At 39.6% G+C, this 24,003-nt stretch overlaps 1 protein-coding gene across 1 annotated transcript in view; it reads right to left on the bottom strand.

Moving 5' to 3' along the window:
- Nucleotides 1-20,423, bottom strand: part of ghrhra (growth hormone releasing hormone receptor a) — a 53,102-nt gene extending 32,679 nt beyond the window's left edge. Inside the window, exons 1-2 of the mRNA XM_022678726.2 lie at nt 20,058-20,423; nt 17,675-17,783 (exon numbers count right to left, since the gene is read on the bottom strand). Of these exons, the coding sequence (XP_022534447.2) occupies nt 17,675-17,783; nt 20,058-20,102 (154 nt within the window). The 5' untranslated portion in view covers nt 20,103-20,423. The remainder of the gene's footprint in view (nt 1-17,674; nt 17,784-20,057) is intronic.
- Between the last annotated feature and the right edge of the window lie 3,580 nt (nt 20,424-24,003).

Genomic DNA, 24,003 nt, shown 5'->3' with positions numbered 1-24,003 from the left:
TTGGAACCTAAGTTCAAATTATTGCCAAATGCTTTTGGCAATTTAGTTTATATTAACCATAGACTGTGTATAGCTGGACAGAGCATCGTCTCTCAAAAGTGAAGCCACCACAGGTCGGGCGCCCCCTGCTGTTCGGTTTCAGAAAGCTGTGTAACTCCACCCATCCCCATAGGTTTCAATGGCAAAACAGACAACTTTCTATCACGTTTTTTTCTAATATACTGTAATTCTACCTCCTTTATTTAAATGTAACAGCTAGTGTAACCTCTGCTTATATTGTTCCATTTTATATCCCCACAGAATTCGGTTTTTAAAACGTTATTCAGCTCTATTAAAAAAGGTGTGGTTATTGTAAAAGGGCTGGTTATGGGCGGGACCAATAACAGACCGTCAGCTCCGCTCCGCCCCGCTCTGCAGCCTGTGACCGCGAGGCAGCCCTCAGGGGCGGGGTTATTCAAATGAATAGGTGGTCTCTCCACAGTCTTTCTCCCTCCTCTGGTCTCTACTGCGCAGACTCAGGTATCAGGATCGCCAACATGGCGGAAGATTTTGGCTTCATTTTTATTGAATGAATGAGAACGGCGACACGGCGTCCATCTTTTTTTTACAGTCTCTGATATTAACCAATTAAAATAATAAATATAATTTTATGAAAACATGAAATATATTGGGTTCATACTGTCTGTAATCAAATAAAACTCATAGAAAATGTACAACTTTTATCATATAAGATTAGAATTTTCAGTAATCATTTCAAAGAAAGTAAAAAGTCAGAAGCCTTTTCTGTTTCTCACCACACATTTCCTTTTAAACCCATTCAATGATGTTGAGGCCTGGACTCTGGGATTTATCAGTACATCATTCTGAAAACACCAGCAGTTCCAGTCGTTTGATTTGATTAAATATTTTAGACATTTTTACGCAAGAGTTTCTTGAGTCATTTTCTCAGCAGAGGTGTCAAGTAACAAAGTAAAAATACATTGTTGTCTTATTTAAGTAGAAACATTGTTTATCTATACTTTACTGGAGTAATTTTTATTTTTCAGGTGACTTTTGGCTTCTACTTCTTACATTGTCACACAGTTATGTGAACTTTCTACTCATTTTAATAAAAAAAGCCTCGTTACTCCTATTTCATTTCAGCTCGTTTTCATTCCGGCTTCTCATCGTTCAATAAAACCCCTATCCAGATAAATCTCTCCTTTATCCAGATAGAGTGAATCTGATGGTGATTGGATGTAGAGAAGTATAAACATATACCATTCTGACTCCCTATTGGTTTATACTGTGATACATCACACCTGCACATGACCCCCCCCCCCCCCCCCCCACACACTCCAGCAAGAACATAGCAGATGTATGTAGTCTAGTATGAAGATGATTCGTGCAGAGACTCAAGAGAACTCCAGACAAACCCCAGTCCAACTAAACTTTAATAGCTTTTATATATTTACATTCTACTAAAATACATTCATTTACAATCAGCATATATGCAGCTGAAACACTAGGGAACAGCCTAGTGCAAAATCCAAAATTATATTACCAACATTAACATTTTAATAAACGAACATTATAGTCATTATGACTACATTTTTAGAAAAAATGTGTTTTTGGAGAGGGGGGTAGTACACTATAGGACCCTAAAGTGATGCGGTCTAAGCTTTTGTTCTTAATGGCATTTTTTCTCCGTACATTACTTTTACTTTTATACTTTAAGTAGTTTTAAAACCACTACTTTTACACTTTTACTTAAAGAGTAAGCTTAATTTGATACTTCACCTTCTACAGAAGTATTTAAAACACTAGTATCTACATTTTAGAACAATGGTCACAAGCACCTGTGAACTTCCAAAAGACAAGGGAGGTCTTGTCAGGGATTCCTAGTATTTCTGCTCATCAGTACCTACTGAAAGTGCTCTAAGGAAAGATAACCAGTGAACTGGCAAGAGAGTCATTAGTGCCCAGGGCTCACTGATGCACCAGGGGAGCGAAGGCCAGCCTGTCTGCTTTGATTTGGGTAGAGGAACTACTGAAGGACAAACCGCTGGAGAAGAAGTTCATGCTGGAAATGTTATATCCTTTGGAGGACCTACACAATATTAGAGAGTTGGAGAGCTGGTTTTAATGTTTTGGCCAAGCATTACAAGCTTCTCTTCCACTGTTTGCCCACTCTGGTGAACAGTATAGAGCTTAGATCGAGCTCCAAAAAAAACAGCCCGACCTGGCCCAAGCCCGTGCACTTTCCGACACGACCCGACCCATACACCCATGTCATTTACAGCCCGAGCCTGAATTAAACCTGACATTTTTTTAGTAAGTAGAGCTAAAAAATATGAGCTTTTAAAAACATATTCGGGCTGTTTAAATGAGCGAAATCCTTTCAGAATAATGTTGATTAACATTGCAACACTGAAAAATTATTCAATAATTTTTTCTATTAAGAACCGACCACCCCGTCTACTCTAATATAATTAACGATGTTTAAGACTATGAAATACTTTCTGAACAAACAAATTTTTAAAGCATATAGCCTATAGCAAAACACAAAAAACTAAAATAAGGATACGCACTGCACACTTATTAAACCAAAAAGACCAAGAACAATAACAAAATGTACAATTACTTTTGTCTACTGTAAATAATTATAAATGTTTAGGAATATAAAATACTTTCTGAACAAACTATATATATATATATATATATATATATATATATATATATATTTTTTTTTTTTTTTTTTTTTTGGCCCAACCACCACCCCCCCTCTTCGGAGGACAATTAATACTTTATTTTTATTTATTTATTTTATTTTTTATTATTATTATTATTATTATTATTATTTTTTTTTTTTTTTTTTTTTTTTATATTATTTTTTATATATATATATATATATATATATATATATATATATATATATATATATATATATATATATATATTTTGTGTGGATATAGTTGTGGGAGTTCAGGGTTGGAAGGATCGGAGTGTGAGGTACAGGAGGGGGTACAAGAAAAAGAAAAAGAAAAGAGAAAAAAAAAAAAAAAAAAAAAAACTAAACAAACAAACAAACAAAAAAAATAATAATAAAATAAAATAAACAGAAAATAAACAAACATACATATATACACATACTCACATATCTAACTATACATATGCTTATACATATACACACATACATAAATATACATACATATTAATACATACACATAAATACATACACACACACGCACAGTTACTTCTATTCTATTGTTTTTTGCAAAAATATGTCATGTGTTACGGATTATGTCATGAAATGCCTACCACAATGGAGGCAAGAAACCGCCACCATGCCCCTGCGATCCAGAGGCAGATAGGGAAGAACCCAGTGGACCCAGACCATCCACAGCCCATTAGGAGCCCAGAAGACCCGCGGCCACACATCCCGATGGTAACCATGTGCACACCCCAGATGAGGACAGGGGAGACTCCAGACGAAGCCCCCATGGCAAAGAGCAAGAGTCCAGAGAGCCAAAGGAAGCGAGCAGCCCACCCCTCCGGCAGGCCAGCACCCCTTGCACGAGCCGAGCATGCGGCCCCCGAGATCCCAAGCACCCGGGAACAGCCCGACACCCGGCAGGCCCCCCCTCCCACGCCAAGGGGGCCCAAGCCACCCCCAGGCCACGGCCACCTAGGGGGCGGGCCAGAGACCATATTAGGGCATCCGGCCACGCACCCATGGACCCACGGACGCCCACCCCCGCAGGAACGGCAGTGACGATCGGCGGAAAGCAGCGTGGAGCGGTAGGGAGGGCAAAAACCCGCCCTACGCACCCATGTCCCACAGGTGTCCATGCTCAGTCAGCCCCAAACCCAGGACCAACTGTTCACGCACACATGCACATTCACACACCCGTCACACACACATCCGTCACACATACACCCGTCGCACACGTGCACATTCACTCACAGACCAGTCACACACACCAGTCACGCACACCAGTCACACACACCAGTCACACACACAGAACATACATAGACACCTAATGCGGGCATGCGGGCACCAGTACCGAGCCAGCGGCAACCTAGGGAAGCAGCCAGCCCGGCCCCGAACAACCACCCGACCCACACCCCAGGCAGGGTGCACGAAACCAGGGTGTGAGAAGACCTGACCCCCCTCCTTCCCCCACCCAGCATGTTGCAGTGATATGAATGTGTATAATGAGAAGAGTGAATGAAAGCTACAGTGCTATTAAAATTGGAGGGACAGCTGTAATATGAGAACTGAATAACAGCACCCAACCACACTGCCCCCCCAAAGGCCCTCAATGTCTAAAATGCAAAAATAAAATTGAGGAGCAGGGAGCACCTGCCCCCCAAAACCCTATGTGTAATATGATGTGTGTAAGCTGTATGATGAGTTTGTATGTGTAATGCGATGTTAGACTGAGTAGGAGTCGGGGAAGGGCCAGGAAAGGACCGAGGGGCAGAGGACTACCCCCCGGAGGAAGAGAGCCAACTACTGCTGGCTCACTAGGCACCCAGTTCCATACACCCAACCGCAGTACAGGGAAGGCAAGTCCAGGGTGTAGAGCGGCTACGGCCCCAGGACACCGCCGTTCTGCAAGACAGCGCCCCCATCCCCACACTGCAATACAACATAAATACACACCCCACTCACATACAAAAGACAACAGATATTACACACACGCACACACACACGCACACACACACACACACACACACACACACACACACACATTTACACTCAACATCCCACTCTTTCTCATACACACACAGTGGTCCTGAGCCCAGGACCAACTGGTCTTAAGTGGGAGACTGCCGCTTCCCCACCTGAGTGCCCCTACCTCCCCACAGGGAGGGCACCCAGAATCCCGGAATGCCAACCAGACACCCCAACACGGACCAAACCACCACCCCCCACGACGGCGCGCCCAAGAGAGGCATAGACCCTCCCCAGCGCAGGGAGGGACCCAAACAGGCGACAGACGCCCACGGGCACCAGGGCCCCGGACTCCGCACCCCGACCGCCACAGGGGAACCCAGCCAACCGGACAGGGCCAGCACCCACCACCATGGGCCCCCCAGACCCACACCCCAAGACCACAAGAGCATACATCCAGCCCCCCCCACCAACAACCAGGGCCCGCACACAGAAATCACCAAGCGGCAGCCACCGTCCCCAGTCCAAGGGCCATCAGACACCCGAATCCCCCGATTCCCCCCCAGCCACCTGCCGGACGCACCAGGAGACACGACTACAGCCGCCCACCCCCATCATGTGATGGAGCTGATCAGTGGGAACCAGAGAGATTCAAATGTAGCCAATTGTTTTTTTGAGGTTGCAGACATTCTTTCCAGACTAATGTGGTCTAAAAGTAAATTTCTATAGTGATTTATGCATAAATCATTTTTTGATTTCCACTTCATGAGGATAGTTTTCTTAGCGATGCATAAGACAGTGAGAACTATGTGCAATATATTTGTTTCCATGTTTAGTTCACTTACATCACCTAAAATGCATAGTTTGGGTGAAGCTGGGATATTGCAATTAAACCAGGTAGATAAGTCTTCACATATCATCTTCCAGAATCTCTGAACAGGCATGCAAAACCATATAGCATGTATATAATTCTCAATATGATTGCCCGAACAGTTAGTGCATATATTTGTTTCTCTAAGGCCCATATATATTTTTTTAAGCATACAGCCTAAGCATAGAACACAAAAACAGCAATAAGGTTACTCGCCGCTGTCATGATGAGCACAGAATTGCAGACACGTGCAGATACTGATAAAAATATATGTTTATTATAAAAGTAATATGTGGTTGATACAGAAAACAGTTAATCACCAGAAACCAGAGCAATGTAGACAAAACCATACCATAAACGAGAGACAGTCCAGAGTTCATACACGAGAGATCCAATGTCAGAGGTAATCCAAGAGGCAGTAGTGAAAACACAGTCCAGGTAATACACAAGCAATCCAATATCAGAGGCAAAGGCAATAATCGGCGTCGAGAAAACAAAGGCAAGGTCATACACAAGATAGACAAGAGATATAGAAACGCTTTGTAATGAGGAGAACCTACAATACGCGGCGTGGGTGTTTGTGTGTGTGGAGTGCTCTTTTATAGTGCCAGTAATCAGTATTCGGGACTTCCTGGAGGAAGCAGGTGAGGTGTCACGTGATCAGGTGAGTGCGTGATGTCAGCGGGTGGTGCATTCTGGGTAATGTAGTTGTTGACCTGAGAACCTCCGTTAGAGCTGGGTGTGGAAGGGACAGAGGAGCTAACAGCACCAGACGTGACAGCCGCCTTTTAGCTGTGGATGATGGAAAATCTCGACCAACCCAGCCCAGAGAATCTAAACTCTAGTGTACAGTACAACCCTTCACACACTCGCCTGAAGACTTTAGAGACAAGATAAGCTCGGCTTTGGCCTGTCATGACTTGTGGTGTGTGTCAAGTAGTTCATGATGTCACTGACCATTAATCAGATGGTCACTAATTTTAGGACGTTTCCTTAAAGGTCAGAGAGCTCTTGTTTATAAGCCTCCTGGCATGTGTTGAGAGTCATACTGACTGACAGAAGAAGAAGAAGAAGAAGAAGAAGAAGAAGAAGAAGAAGGCAGCTATTAGATGGGCAGTGCTGTATAGAGTAGATGATACATGCATCCTCAAAAAATGGCTGCACTCTTGAAGTGACAGGCTGTCACAGGCTGCTTCCAGAACCTTTTGCTACTCCTCCTTTCCTACTCCTTCTTTTCTACGTCTCCTCTTCTACCCCACAATAAGGTGAAGGAATGGAGGAGAGGAGAAGGAGCAGACGTAATTAGGGAAATGGGGAAATAAGACAGCTGATGCCTTTTAAAAGCATGTTGACTACTGATAAATTAAGCCAATCACAATTCTCGTTTTTAAGCTCCCCTTACACTTCCCAGCCAGTGAAAAAGTATATAGACATCCTGTTAAATGTGGATGTTTAAACTCCTGTTCATTGCAGAGAGCAGTCTATTTTTTTATACAGCTCTGGAAGAAATTAAGAGACCACTTCAGTTTCTGAATCAGTTTCTCTGATTTTGCTATTTATTGGTTTAGTCTCCCAAATTCCAAATAAAAGATATTGTCATTTAGAGCATTTATTTGCAGAAAATGAGAAATGGCTGAAATAACAAATAAGATGCAGAGCTTTCAGACCTCAAATAATTGCAAAGAAAACAAGTTCATATTCATAAAGTTTTAAGAGTTAAGAAATCAATATTTGGTGGAATAACCCTGTTTTTTAATCACAGTTTTTTTTATGCACCTTGGCATCATGTTCTCCTCCACCAGTCTTACACACTGCTTTTGGATAAATTTATGCTGCTTTACTCCTGGTGCAAAAATTCAAGCAGTTCAGTTTGGTTTGATGGTTTGTCATCATCCATCTTCCTCTTGATTATATTTCAGAGGTTTCTGGTTTAGTAAAATCAAAGAAACTCATCATTTTTAAGTGGTCTCTTATTTTTTTTCTAGAGCTGTACCTTAAAATACACCTTTGTCCTTAAGCTTAAGACTAACTACTGAAGTCCACAAACATTTGTCTAAGTGTTTAGGACTCCAAAAACATTTACCTACTGCAGTCACACTGATGACACACAGTTTTAGGAAAAGATGCTGCGGGATGCCCTTGAAGGGCTTAAAACGAATGTCTCTTGAGGACAGTGGGGCTTAAAGCAGGTTGACCTAGATTGCAAATTTAGAGGCATGACATTTATTTTAGGTGGCCAGTTTTGGAGAAATAGGGCATCAGTTTATCAGTTTACTAGTTTACTTATTTATTTTGAAAGATCTACCTGATTAAATGGGTCCCTGTTGATCAGGATGGCCAAGTGGTTTGGTATTGGGCTTGGGCCCAATAGGTCAATGCCCATGTGGGTTTAGCAGAATCCACTTCTGCTACTTTTATAAAGTTTATGTACGACATAGAAGAACAAAACTGAAAATACTAACTGGTTTCAGATGGTCAAAATGGTTAGAAAAAGTGTAAAATCATTGAAAAGTTACTTTATTTCAGTAATTCAGTTCAAAATGAGAAACTCATATATATATATATATATATCATATAGATGTATTAAACACAGAGTGATCTATTTTAAGTGTTTATTTATTTTATTGTTGATTATTATGGCTTACAGCCAATGAAAACCAAAAAATAAAAAAATCAGTGTCTCAGAAAATTAGAATATTATATAAGACCAATTGGTACTTTTAGCAGTGTGGGCAATGTGCCAAGTCCTGCTGGAAAATGAAATCCGCATGATGAAATCCATCACTGATCATCAGTAAATTTTACATTTTATTTGTAAATCAAGAGAGCAGAGTCTGGAGGAAGAGTGGAGAGACACACAGTCCAAACTGCTTGAGGTCTAGTGTGAAGTTTCCACCAATCAGTGATGGTTTGAAGAGACATGTCTGTCATCTGCTGGTGTTGATCCACTGTGTTTTATTATCAAGTCTAAAGTCAGTGCAGTTTTGTTTTCCCGCAAAATCTTACAGCACTTCATGCTTCCCTCTGCTACTGACAACTTTTATGGAGATGCGGATTTCATTTTCCAGCAGGACTTGGCACACTGCCCACACTGACAAAAGTACCAATTGGTCTTACAGTATATAATATACTAATTTTCATTCTAAGAGACACATAAGCCATAATAAACATCAACAATAAAAGAAATAAACGCTTTAAATAGATCACTCTGTGTGTAATACATCTATATAATATATATATATATATAATATATTCACTGAAATAAAGTAACTTTTCAATAATATTGCATTTTTTTTAGATGCACCTTCACCATATACTAGTAGAAAAGTTACACTGAGCCGAATGTGATGCATGACTGCAGCTTTATAATGAAGAAAACATGATGGGAAAATGTTCGGGTCTTTAGAGACATGCCTCCACTTTAGAGTGTTTTCGGTGCTTTTAGAGGCCGGGAGGCAGTCTGCAGTACACAGACGCGTGTCTGTCCCGCTGAAGGGAACTGGTGTTATTTCTAAAGCCTGCAGTTAAACAGGGTCACGCTCTGCCGGGGGGAGACGTTTCTCTGGCGGATTTTTGTGATGGAGCGATTGGCATGTTCTGAAGAGCTACAGGGAGTCAGCGAACAAAATGCCAACGACAAAAAGGCACCAACCTAAAAGCTGTGTAGTGATGTCCTTTAGATAGATAGTAGAGGCCTCACCCAGACATAAAGCCACAAAGCTGAACTTGAACATATACAGATGCAACTCAAGAAATAAGAATATCATTGAAAAGTTACTTTATAGATGTATCACACCAGTGGCGTGCAGTTAATATAGTGGGTATTCATTTATGTTAAAACTACACATTCTCTGTCTTGAGCTATTTGAGCTTACTGCACATTAACAGCCCAAAAATACAACAGCTTCAAACGACAAAATCAATGCTTCATTTTCCTACAAGTACAGCTGTTCAGCAAATATCACTCACTCATTTGTATGCCTACGAGATGCCAGGTTAGCCGAAACTTTAAGTAAACACAAAAACTCACCAGTCAGACGGCCTATTATTGTGAATTTGTTTCACACTGAAAGACCTTTAAAAAGGCTTTTTAATATGATGTGACACAATATCTGTCTCATTTACCATTGCAGTTCCATTATAGTTAGCTGTTTAACTGTTTAACTAATCCAGCATGAGCTCCGTTTTACTTTAATCAACGTGTAACACCTTCAACACAGCGCTGAGAAGGGGTTAGACAGCCATGGCCCCGCCCCGGGAGTGAAAATCATGAATCTGATTGGTTAGATATTCCTGCGACTTTGCTAATATACTCATTACTACACCCTTCTCAAAATCAGGAGAAGGGCCACACAAACACGTGTAGGCAGAAGCCTTTTTTAAAAGCTTTGATTGGTTAAAACCGCTGTCAGTCAGATAAGAGTCCTGTAGCAACTGAAAAACACAGACTAATGCTTTGAATTAGTTGCTGTTTTTTAATTTTACAAAATATATGCTTATAGTTTACAATAGCTATGATATATATATATATATATATATATATATATATACTGATTAAATATGATGTAATGATTTACATGCACTTATTGTCATCTCTTTTGTGTAATATATATATACAGACAGTTTTGCACATCATGGCTTTAATTTTCTCACTCAGCTTTATGAGGTAGAGTCACCTGGAATTTTAGGCTTTCAGTTAACAGCTGTGCTGAACTCATCAAGAGTTAACTACCTAATTTTTTTTGTATCTTAATGTGTTTGAGAGCATCAGTTTTGGTATACAGTGACTAGCTCTATTTGAGTAATGTTCTAATCCATATTATGGCAAGAACTACCCAACTTTCAAGAACTTTGAAAGTATTCTCAAATAAAGTCAATGCAAAGTCCATTAAAAACATTGTAATGGTGGAACTGGCACTCATCAGGAAAGGAAGAGCAAGTGTTTCCTCTGTTGCACAGGATAAGTTCATCAGAGTTACCAGCCTTAGAAACCACAAGTTAATAAGAATAAGAAAACTTTGTATTTAAATTATAAAATTCTGACAACGCAAAAAGGAGAAATTACAGATGTTTAAAATGTAATTTTTTGCAGTTTACAGCAAGCATTCAGTACCTCTATGATAACACTGACTGTTCTTCTTCTATCCATTCTAGTCTTTTCATCTTCTAGTTCTAGATAAACACCCCAGAGTCTCTACCTGCCTCCTAATACAATTAACATCTGCCATCTGGGTCAATTAGCCCCGCCCCCGTCTCTCTCTCTCTCTCTCTCTCTCTCAGCCCGGACGTCCACGCCCACAGACTCACTTCTATTCATAGCGCCTTAATTCATACAGCCAGTCCACCGGGAGAGATGAAATCGGCACGAGTCGCAACTCATTTCAGATGAACAATGCCTGTGTAAATCAGCGTGGAGATTAGGCCTGGCGGTTAAGACCCTCTCACCGGGAGAATTTCCCACCGGCCCCTCCCGCCTGCCTGTCTTTCACCTCAGAGGAGACGTTCTCCGAGCTTCAGTCCTCTGAATGAGCCCAGCATCAAACACAGCGGCTGCTCAGACATTCACGCCGTCGTGTAATGCAAATTCCTACACAATCTATTTTCCGTCCGGAGCCACGAAATAAAGGGAAGAAGTGGAGAAATCCTCTGTGCTGAGATTGCGTCAACTCGCTGGAGTCAGAGCCAGATCTGAAAAACCTCTTTATGATGTCTGCTGTCACTTTTCACTATCAAAACTCACTTTCAGACTTAAGCTTTACGTAATATTCAAGACAATTCCACTGCAGAACATTGTGACCACCTCCATTTCTCAGCTCCAATGACAAATAATATAGAAAAGTGATTCGTGGTTCTCAAGCTCCACAGGAGAAGAACAAAAAAATTGCATTTTTGTCATACTCACATTTTTCTGATTATCAAACAAACTTTAATATTAAACAAATAAAACCTGAGTTAAAAAACACAAAAGGAACTTTTTAAATGATGATTTCATTTATTAAGGTAAAACCAATCTACCCAAACCAATCTAGCCTTTTGTAAAAAAAAAAAAAAGTTTGCCTCCCACAAATTAACTGTGATTAATTACACTTTTTGGAAAGCTCCAAACCAGGCCTGATTATGGCCAGACCTGTAGAATCAAGAAATCACTTGAAAAAAGAAGCTGTCTGACAATCTGAAGCAGATAAAAGATCTCAAATAGCAACACATTTAAAAGGTCACAATGTCATTTCTGGGGCTCTAAGTGGTCCAGCGGGCTAAGCGCTGCCACTATGATCAGGATATCGCCAATTCGAATCCTGGTTATGTAGCTTGCCATTAGCTACCACAGCCCTGAGAGATGGCGGTAGATGGCGTCATCTACCCACGCAGAGAGAGCAAGGCCAATTGTGCTCTCTCAGGGCTCTGGTAGCAAGTTGTCCAGCACAGCAACTCGGTTCTGATACATCAGCTCACAGATGCCTCTCTTTGGAGTAATGTGGGGAGTGAACCGAGTTTCTGTAAAAGATGGAACCAGGAATTCTGCTGTTTACCAGAAAATCCTGAAGAAGAATTTCTGGCCATCTGTTCGCGACCTCAAGCTCAGGCGGCTTAAAAAAAACTAAATCAAGGGTTGAAATCTACTAGTTAAAGGCTGATTGAGATGCTGTGAATGATCTTAAACAGGATGTTTATGCTGGAAAAAACTTCAATGTGTCTAAATTAAAACAATTTTGTAAAGAAGAGTGGAGACAAAATTCCTCCACAGAGATTTGCATGACTAACTTTACCAGTTATCACTAAAGCTTGAGTGCAGTTGTTGCTGCCAAGGGTGGCACAACCCTTTTTTCACACAGAGCTAGATTGGTTTGGATTTTTTGCCTTTTCACGCCACTTTATATATATATATATATATATATATATATATATATATATATATATATATATATATATAATTTTTTTTCTCATTTGAAGACGTTTTACAACTGTTCAAGTTTCCAAATGAATCACTTAATTTAATGCAATTATTTTAATATAATGTATAATATACAAGGGTTGGACAATGAAACTGAAACACCTGGTTTTAGAGCACAATAATTTACTGTGGTGACGGACAGTTCTGGTGGAAACAGGAGAGTTGAGGTGCACATTGAATTCTGCCGCGATTTGATCAGCCGTGGTTTTATGTTTTTTGGATACAATCCGGGTTAGCACCCGAACATCCCTTTCAGACAGCTTCCTCTTACAGCGTCCACAGTTAATCCTGTTGGATGTGGTTGGTCCTTCTTGGTGGTATGCTGACATTACCCTGGATACCGTGGCTCTTGATGCATCACAAAGACTTGCTGTCTTGGTCACAGATGCTCCAGCAAGATGTGCACCAACAATTTGTCCTCTTTTGAACTCTGGTATGTCATAATCCCATAATGTTGTCTGCATTGCAATATTTTGAGCAGAACTGTGCTCTTACCCTGCTAATTGAACCTTCACACTCTGCTCTTACTGGTGCAATAATGTGCAAATAATGAAGATTGGCCACCAGGCTGCTCCAATTTAGCCACGCAACCTCCCACACTAAAATGACAGGTGTTTCAGTTTCATTGTCCAACCAATATTTTTTAAACGGCTGTACTGCAAATGACTCAGATGGAGTTTAGAAAGTGCTGATTTGCAGGATATTCCTTTCACCAGCTGCTGAAAGCTGAGTCTTACTGAAGGGAAAACACAGCCTGGTTCAACCTGATTCAGACTTCATCCTGAGAATGCAGCTTCCTGTCATGTTCAATTAAACCAACACGGGTAAGACCCTCTCATCACACCCAAATGTACATAATCGGGTGGAGTGAACTGGGGCAGAGCTCTTGCCTGATAGTGAAGCGTATCTGTTACACTGGCGCACCAAAACCCACAGCTTCATTCTGCATCAGCAGCAGCTTTCACCAAAAATCACGTAAACGCTTTCACAATTGTTGTGCCACAAAACGTCAAACAAAGCAAAGAAGGTCAAATGATTACAGCCTTGTGTAGACCGGTGATTACCATTTACGTGAATCAGAAATCTTAGCTCGTTTTTCTTCCATCTGTGATGCATTTCCATCATTACATCATTTCCTGTTTTAATATTAGAGAGAGTTTATTCGGTTCCTTCAGTAATGATGATGATGACGTGATAGAAAAGAACGTCTTAAGTCATTATCTTTTGATACAATATTGATATAAAACCATTGTTGTCACACAATAAAAGCACGAAAGAACACAAAAGAATTGGGACATCTGTTCATTTGTTGATTCTTCTGGGTATTAAATTAAATAAAGGTCATTACAAAAGAGTTTATCCTGCTTTTGTTGGATTAGTAAGTGTCTCAACTGTTCAGGCAAGACTTTCTATTAGATTTTGATCATTTTTATCCTGTGCAAAAGAGGTAACTCTTGATCTTCCTTTTTACTGTTAAGGTCCTGATGAGAGCCAGTTCCATCATTTTGTTTTTGATGGTCTTTGATGGCCACTGCAATTGAGGATACTTTCAAAGTTATTTCAATTTTCTTGGATTGACTGACCTTTGTTTCTTAAAGTACTTTTTTTACTTTCTTTACTTTCTTTACACATTAAAATTCTTAGCTCGTTTTTCTTCCATCTGTGATGCATTTCCATCATTACATCATTTCCTGTTTTAATATTAGAGAGAGTTTATTCGGTTCCTTCAGTAATGATGATGATGACGTGATAGAAAAGAAAGTCTTAAGTCGTTATCTTTTGATACAATATTGATATAAAACCATTGTTGTGACACAATAAAAGCACGAAAGAACACAAAAGAATTGGGACATCTGTTCATTTGTTGATTCTTTTGGGTTTTAAATTGAATAAAGGTCTTTTAAAAAGAGTTTATCCTGCTTTTGTTGGATTAGTAACTGTTTCTACTGTTCAGGCAAGACTTTCTATTAGATTTTGATCATTCTTATTCTGTGCAAAAGAGGTAACTCTTGATCTTCCTTTCCTGTTAAGGTCCTGATGAGAGCCAATTCCATCATTTTGTTTTTGATGGTCTTTGTGGTGACTGCAATTGAGGATACCTTTTTAAAATTTTAATTTCTTAAAGTATTTTTTTACTGTTGGATTAGTAACTATCTCTACTATTCAAGGAAGACTTTCTACTAGATTTTGGTCATTAAGTTTGGTTGCATTCAGGAACGTTTGAACATTTGTTAGTGAGTTTGATATGTTGAAGCTCTCTGAGGCCTTCAGAAAGAAGGTTCTAGATGCAGATGGATCTGGAAAGTGATTTACTATCTAAGTACTATTAGAAATAAGCTGTTCCACTGTATGCTCAAGAGGACGCTTGAAGAAATGTAAAACCATCTGTCCAAAAACTGAAGCTAAAGTGGAGGTGGACCATGCAACATGACAACGACCCAAGACATTACAGTAAGTCTGCCAAAGAAAAGGCTCAAAAGAGATGTTAATCCTATTGGGATGCTGTGAGGTGATTTGAAATATACAGCTATAATATTTAAGACCACTTAAAAATGATGAGTTTCTTTGATTTGACCAAAATTGAAAACCTCTGGAATATAATCAAGAGGAAGATGGACGATCACAAGCCATCAAACCAAGCTAAACTGCTTGAATTTTTACACCAGGAGTAAAGCAGCATAAAGTTATCCAAAAGCAGTGTGTAAGACTGGTGGAGGAGAACATGATGCCAAGATGCATGAAAACTGTGATTAAAAAAACAGGTTTATTCCACCAAATATTGATTTCTGAACTCTTAAAACTTTATAAATATGAACTTTTTCTTTGCATTATTTGAGGTCTGAAAGTTCTGCATCTTTTTTGATATTTCAGACATTTCTCATTTTCTACGAATAAATGCTGATGAGAGCCAGTTTCATCCTAACATTTTTGATGGTCTTTGCTACTGCACTTGAGGATACTTTGAAACTTCTTAAAAGAGGTTCTTGCTTCTCATAATATAGATTAGAACTCAAATATTCACTATTCACTGTATACCTGTAACTCTATCAGCACAGCTGTTAACTGAAAGCCTGCTGTCTCTATCTAAGCAAGAGGTGCCTAATTGTCTTAGTTCTAAGACAAACTGTCCTCAAAAGCCACAAGCAGAACTATTAAATCTAGACCCCTACTGCGGCTACATGAAGATGATTCACTGTAATGTCGCTATCTTGTCTACTACATCCTGCAGATCCGAGCAGACAGGAACATGCTCCACTGATGGGGGTCTCTACAGGGGCTTCAAATATTAAACACCCTGAAAATAAAGAATTAGGTACAACCTGTTCCAGTAATAAAGAGCTAAATGAGACTTCGACTAAATCCAGTTTCACCCCTTGCTCTTACTTCTTATCCAGCAAACTGGGTTGTTCAGAGCATATTTATGATTAAATTCCTTCAATAAAATGATTTCGATCAACATTCTGCAGGGACAAACTGCTATTTTACAGTTTTTCTGAGCATATTTACAATTAAATTCCTTTAATAAAATGATTTCAATCGATGTTCTGCAGGGACAAACTGTTATTATACATTTTTTTGAGCATATTTACGATTAAATTCCTTCAATAAAGTGATTTTGATCTACATTCTGTAGGGAAAAACTGTTATTATACAGTTTTTCTGAGCATATTTACAATTAAATTCCTTTAATAAAGTGATTTCAATTGACGTTCTGCAGGAAAAACTGTTATTTTACAGTTTTTCTGACCGTATTTACGATTAAATTCCTTCAATAAAGTGATTTCGATCGACGTTCTGCAGGGAAAAACTGTTATTTTACTATTTTATTTTACTATAACTAACATTATAAAAGCCTTTTTTGTTGTCTTTTAGCTGATGAGCTTTATGACCCACACAATTAATGTGTATTTGACTCAATATACACTGAAACAGCCATCAAGAAAATGCTGTGATAAAGTGAATGATCTTTTTTCAGAATCTCGTTATTAACAGACTCACTGCTCACTTACAGCAACCCGCCGCATGCATGCCGCGACGCATGCTGGGTTACGTTGAACGCAGCCCCTCCCTCCAGCAAAAAAGCAGCTCAGCTCAACTTCATTCAAATGAATCCGGCGACCGCGCTGCATCCAGCCAATCAGGAAACAGCAGGCTGCGACGTCACACACAGACGAGCCTTACAAACACAGAACAGCCCCCTTTTAACCACAGAAGAGAAGCTGAAAATGGTGGAACATGGATTTACAGAACTACAGATTGCAATGAGATATTAAACTTACAATACACTACTTCTGTTGGTTCATTTGAATTAAAAAACGTCACAGACGCCCACATGGACATGCCCACATGCGGCGAGCCGAGAGATCCTGCACAGCAACTTGCATTGAAGAAAAGCACCAGTGGAAGCGTACCGTTATAAAAGAAGCCACGACACCCATAAAATCACACAGATACACTTCCGCACCATCACAATACACTCCAGCCAAGAGGAATAAATGCTTGTGAACATAACAGTGTTTAAATAAATAATATTTTTTACGGTAAAGCAGCCCTGAAACTTAATTAAACAGTGAAACTGAAGAATATATCTGCGTTCCATTTAGTTTTGTAATGTGTGTTACTTCTCATTTACAGCAAAATGTAAAAAATATAAAACCACTTTACTGCTCTGTATTTTTACACCAAAGACTGTGTTTATACATTAGTGAGACCCCATAAATTAACATTCAAACCCCTTTAAAAAAATTGTAGAGTTGAGTTAAAAAACAGAGTTTTTTTGTCATTTAAATGTACAGATTTCGACTGTTCTTTTACAGAAGATTTATTGAAACAGATGTCTTTACTGTGATTTTCAGGTATATATTTTTTTTACATTAAAAGACAGAAAAAAAAACGTTTTTTTATTTCTGCTGTTATTTTCTGTAAAAAAAAAAAATGTTTTTTTCACAGTATACATTGTGTACTACTGTTCCAGGAATGTTCTGGAATCATGTGATTTAATAATAGCTTGCATTACAACATTATTAGAATGTAGAAGTTTGCATCTTGTGATTAAGATAAGGAGATCTGCCCAAGTGCAGTAACCAAGGGAAGGGTAACATTCAAAATCAAGGGGTAGTGATACAAACAAGAAATGGGATTAGGCCTTCATCTGCAGAATTAGGACATGGACTGAGGACTGAGGACGTACCCTGTGGTTCAGACAGGTTCCTGCTCTCTCTCCATCTGGTCTGATTGCAGAGCTCCTGGGCCCTCATGTGCTGGGAGATGATGGCGCAGTCCGGGTGGATGGCCTGCACCTAAAGGCACAATCAAAAGATCAAATCAAGACGTCCGCAGTCCTTCTGAAGCCCTGCTGAAAGGTGGCCCACTTCTGAGAGGCTTTGATAGCTGTCTAAAATTAGTCGCTGGCTCGCAGATCTCTGCTCCGTCTGATCTGGAGCCTGTGTTTAATGTTTAACTGCTAGAAGAAAGAGTTCCTAAACTGCTCATCGCTTAGTGAGGTGTGGTTCTAGGAACATCAGGCTGTTTCTACACCTGAAGTTCTACAGTCTAATCAGTGTCTCAAAAAATTTGAATATTATATAAAACCAATTGGTACTTTTGGCAGTGTGCCAAGTCCTGCTGGAAAATGAAATCCGTACCTCCATGAAGTGCTGTAAGATTTTGTGGGAAAACAAAACTGCACTGACTTTAGACTTGATAATAAAACACAGTGGATCAACACCAGCCGATGACAGACATGACTCTCCAAACCATCACTGATTGGTGGAAACTTCACCCTAGAGCAGTTTGGACTGTGTGTCTCTCCACTCTTCCTCCAGACTCTGCTCCCTTGATTTACAAAAAATGAAATGTAAAATTTACTGATGATCAGTGATGGTTTGAAGAGACATCAGGACATTGTAGATGCTAGCAGAAGTAGTAGCTGGAGCAGTTTAAAAAAGCGAATATCACCAAAAACAGCAGCATTCATCATTTAGAGATACCATCATCTGCACAAACCATGACTGATGAGAAAGGATCATAGGATCTGAATCAATTGATATCATCAAATATTTCCTTTTAGGCTACAGTATAAAAAGAAGGCATCAATTATCAGTTTCTTAAGCTCTGATGGAAGAGTCTGGATCACGTCTGAAGACTGAAATATTGGCTCTGTGGTTTGTGATCGTGGAGACAATGCAATAAAATCTATCATAATAGGACTAAAAAGCCCAAACCATATATGTACCAATGATTATCATTACACTGCAAACCAGATATAGTGTAACACAGCCTACATAACAGCTATTACAGTTCCTAAACTGATTAAACAGCAAAGATCATTAATTTTATAATAATAATACAGTATCCAGTACATTTACTTTGAGCAAAATTGAGAGTACAATTCAAATACAGTACCTTTAATAATTCCTAATAGCTAGATAGATAGATAGATAGATAGATAGATAGATAGATAGATAGATAGATAGATAGATAGATAGATAGATAGATAGATAGATAGATAGATAGATAGATAGATGTGTTGAATCTATGTAGTGCACTATGCAATATAGTGTGATTATACAAAGATGTTTTTAGTACATATTATTAGTATTATATTATATAATATTATATATATATTATATTATTTTGTTATTTTTTATTTCAAAATAACTTGATAATTTTAAATTATTTGATCAAACACTATCTAAATATGTTATTATGTATTTAATACTTTAGTGCTATTTATTCATATGTTTAAGCTCAATTAATGGTAGTCTATTTGAATTGTAGTATAATTTGTGATCTATCTATCTATCTATCTATCTATCTATCTATCTATCTATCTATCTATCTATCTATCTATCTATCTATCTATCTATCTATCTATCTATCTATCTGCCTGACTGTCTGTCTGTCTGTCTGTCTGTCCGTCTATCTATTTAATGTACTGCACTATAATGATAAAAACACAGTAGATGCACAGGAACTATGTTTAAAAGAAAATATGCTTGACTGTATGATCTATCTATCTATCTATCTATCTATCTATCTAGAGAAAGGTTTTTTTTCTATGTGTTGATTTTTCTATTTATTGCGCTATTACCATTTTAGTGTTTTAAACAAACACTATCTAACAATATGTTATTATATATTTATTACTTTATTACTATTTAGTCATATGTTTTAGCACTATTAACGGTAGTCTATCTATCTATCTATCTATCTATCTATCTATCTAAAAGATGAAATTATTTAAAAGCTATTGTTATGTATTCATATGTATATTCAGTGTGTAGTTTACAGTATATTGTGCATGAGCTCAGATAGATTATATTTTCATTTTTGTATTTTGTTGTTTTTTTCTTTTCAGATAACTTTGTATTATTTAATTAAACACCATCTAAATATGATCTTATAGATTTATTACTGTATTTATAAAAAGTAGTATCTCATGCTAGACATACTGTATGGTATACAGGAAAAAAGTCATTTTTAAGTCATTTACATTTTTGAAACTGGATAAAATTGGATTATTAACGAATTAAAAGTTGTTAAGTTAATAAAGAAATGCTGAAGTAACTCACAGCTGTCCAGAAAGAGGCGAGTATCCACAGATAAAGCTTGTCCATCTTCAGTACTCCGGTGATGTCCGTTTATTTAACACTCTTCTGTTGAACTGTTATGTTTTAATCTATTATGGGATGTCTGCGGGAATAAATCCAAAACGCCAAAACGGAGCGCAGAGCCTCGCGCGGACGGCCGGGCGCGCGCGGAACCGCGGAGCATCTTCACGAGCGAGTTCCCAACTGAAGAGGGATCACACAGCGAGGCACGAGCCGTGCTGATGCATCTCGCGCGCGCGTGTAATGAGGGAGAGGGCTGGGTGCCCGCGTGAAGCTACTGTATATATAGAGAGGGTTCTGGCCACCACTCGCGCGCGCGCGCACACACACACAAACAAGTGCGCGCGCTCAGACAGATCTTGCATTGCTCCACATTGCTCCAATATGGTTTAATATTGAACTAATCATCATTTTGTTTATCAGGAGACTAGACGAACATGGTACCACCAACACCACATGGAAGACCTTCCATTTCACAGGTTTACAAGCTGTGGAGAACCCATTACACCCAGCTGAACTAGACTCGAAGTCATGTTTGATGGCTTAAGCATTGTAATAACAAGGGCTGAGGATGTCTTTGAAGGTCTTTGATGTTCGTGACAAAACCTTCTCCTTCCCAACGCCATGATAAGCCCACCAACTGGAAACAGCCGGACCACCACTGTACTTTGATCTTCACAAGCTCTTCAGTTGTGAGTAATGTGAGTAAACTTAAAAGGCGCCAAATAATATCCATAAAAATGGGCTGGTAATATTCAGGTCGATTCAAAGATGACGGTTACAACACCAGGCCTTCACTGTAGGGACAAAAGTATTGGGACACCTCATTCATTGCCATGGTTTCGCATCTAATCTAGGCTATTAAAAAAGAGTAGTGGTGTCACTACTCCGTTAAAAAACTGAATCAGATTAATTATATCAATATGACTTAATAAGAGGATTTTTATAGTGGGTATTTAAATAAATGTAATAAATGTAAAATGCAATTATATTTATATTAATGGTGTCAATTAAAATACTAGTATATACTTGTATGTTTGCGGGGAGATAAAGCCAATATGCGGCACTGGAATAAAGAATGCATGATGAAATTGAATAAAGGAAACTATTTTTATCTCAGCTTATTTGTAAGGATTTCTGAATTACAACTTAATTTTCTGAGTATAAAACAGTGTTTTCACACCTGTAGTTTTTAGGTTTCTATGGTCCTTTAATGGATTAGTTGATGAGTTCATTTATTTGGGGCGTTTCTCCCTCTGTTTGGTTTGGTTTCACAAAGACATAAGATACTTTTTTTTATTGTCATTGCACAGTGTACAACGAAATTTAGCAGCAATCCTTATGGTGCCTGAACAAAAAATAAAATAAAATAAAATAATAACAGCTCTATGTACAAATACACAAATTTACACACATTTACAGTGGATGTATGAAAATATAGACAATATATTAACAAATTTGCCCAATAATAAATACAGAAAGTGCACAGTGAATTGTAAGTCCAGCTATTAAGGTTTGTACGTTTTATTTTTAGTTCCTTGGTAGTGGTCTGAGAGTGGGCGTGCGTTTTGCAGTGTTCAGTTCTCGTACAGTACTGGGGTAAAAATTGTTTTTCATTCTGTTTGTCCTGGAAGTGATGGACCTGAAGCGTTTTCCAGAGGGCAGCTGTTGGAAAAGATGATGTCCGGGGTGGGAGGAGTCTTTCAGGATGTTTGCTGCTCTGCTGAGACAGCGAGAGCTGAACAGGTCCTCCAGACTGGGTAGAGGGCAGCAAGTGATCTTCTGGGCCACGTTGATCACTCTCTGTAGTGCTCTCCTTTCTGCCACTGTGCAGCTACTGTACCAGGTTGAGATGCAGTAGGTTAGCACACTCTCAATGGCACAGCGATAGTAGGACACCAGCAGCTTCTCTTGAATGTTGTTTTTCTTGAGAATTCTCAGGAAATAGAGTCTCTGCTGTGCCTTCTTGACTGCAGCTGTGGTGTTTGTGGTCCAGGAGAGATCTTCAGAGATGTACGTACCCAGGAATCTGAAGAAGGGGACTCTTTCCACACAGTTGCCGTTGATGAAGAGTGGTGTGGGGTCTGTGGGTTTCCTCCGGAAATCTATAATTAGTTCTTTTGTTTTGGAGGAGTTCAGAGAGAGATTGTTCTCTGCACACCACTTGGCCAGTCCCTGAACTTCATCCCTATATGCAGTCTCGTCTCCACCAGATATGAGTCCCACCACGGTCGTGTCATCCGCAAACTTGATGATGGTGTTGCTGGAGTAGGTGGGGGTACAGTCGTGTGTGTAGAGCGCATAGAGGAGAGGACTCAGCACGCAACCCTGTGGAGCTCCAGTGCTGACTGTAACGCTGGAGGAATGGTGCCAGCCTAACTTAACAGACTGGGTGCGGTTTGTTAAAAAGTCCCTAATCCAGATGCAGGTGGATTGGGAAAGTCCAAGGTCTGCGAGTTTGGTCACCAGTCTGCTGGGGATGACCGTGTTAAATGCAGAGCTAAAGTCTATAAACAGCATCCTCACATAGTTCCCCTGGTGTTCCAGGTGTGTGAGTGCTGTGTGAAGAGCAGTTGTGATGGCATCTTCAGTGGACCTGTTTGCTTTGTAGGCAAACTGATGTGGATCGAAGCTGGGTGGGAGAATAGCTCTGATGTGCTGTAGAACCAATCTCTCAAAGCACTTCATTATGACCGGTGTGAGTGCAACTGGGCGGTAGTCGTTGAGGTCGCTGACGGTGTTCTTTTTTGGCAGCGGGATGATGGTGGCAGACTTCAGACATGGTGGTATGATGGATTTTGACAGGGACAGGTTGAAGATTTTGGTGAAAATGCCACAGAGTTGGTCTGCGCATATTTTCAGCACCTTTCCTGTCACACCATCCGGACCTGCAGCTTTCCTGGGGTTTACTGCCTTGAGTATGCGTCTCACATCATGTTCTTGCACTGTGAGGATGTGGTTATTGGAGATTGTTGGATGGTTTATGTTTGTCTCCACTGCACCCACTTCGTAGCGAGCAAAGAAAAAGTTCAGTTCCTCTGCCAGTGAGGCATCACCCTCAACAGTCGTGCTGTTTCTCGATTTGTGGTTGGTGATGTGTTCAATGCCCTGCCACACCTGACGTAGGTCGTTCCTGGTGAAGTGATCCTCAATTTTTCTCTTGTAGGCAGTCTTGGCCTCCTTGATGCCTCTCCTCAGATTTGCTCTTGCCATGCTGTATAAAGCTTTGTCCCCAGACCTGAAGGCAGTATTACAGGCAGTTTTTTGAGGAGAATTCGTACCTCTCTTGTCATCCAGGGTTTTTGGTTTGGGTAAACTCTGATTTTTTTTTCCACTGTAACATTGTCCACACAGTTCTTAATGTAGCAGAGTACAGTTGAGGTGTACTCCTCCAGGTCCTGATCCTCAAAGATGTCCCAGTTGGTCCTTTCAAAGCAGTCCTGCAGCTGTGAGGAAGCTCCTTCAGGCCATGTCTGGACAGCCTTTGTGATAGGTTGAGATCTTCTTTTGAGGGGGGTGTAGGCCGGGGTTAGAAATATAGAACAGTGGTCTGATTGACCCAGGTGTGGTAGCAGAGTAGTTTTGAAACTGTTCTTTACATTTGAGTACACCTTATCCAGTGTATTGCTCCCCCTGGTAGCACATTTGATGTGCTGATGAAATTTAGGGAGGACTGATTTTAAACCTAAACGCACCAAAATGTGCACCAATAAACCACGTGAGCACATCGTCTCCTCTGATTGGTCAGAGCTGTCTTGCATTGTAGCAGAAAAGTAAATATAGTGAGAAGATTCTGTTTTCCAGCTGGTATATCTGTGCAGTGTGAAGTGTGCTGTGCTTTCAAACACAGTGTTTTCAATGAGACATGCAGCACAGATGTGAGCAGTGAATGCTGCACATTACTGCA

Source organism: Astyanax mexicanus, chromosome 4, assembly GCF_023375975.1.
Source record: "Astyanax mexicanus isolate ESR-SI-001 chromosome 4, AstMex3_surface, whole genome shotgun sequence".
NCBI classification, from domain to species: domain Eukaryota; kingdom Metazoa; phylum Chordata; class Actinopteri; order Characiformes; family Acestrorhamphidae; genus Astyanax; species Astyanax mexicanus.
This window is presented reverse-complemented; position numbering and strand designations above follow the sequence as displayed.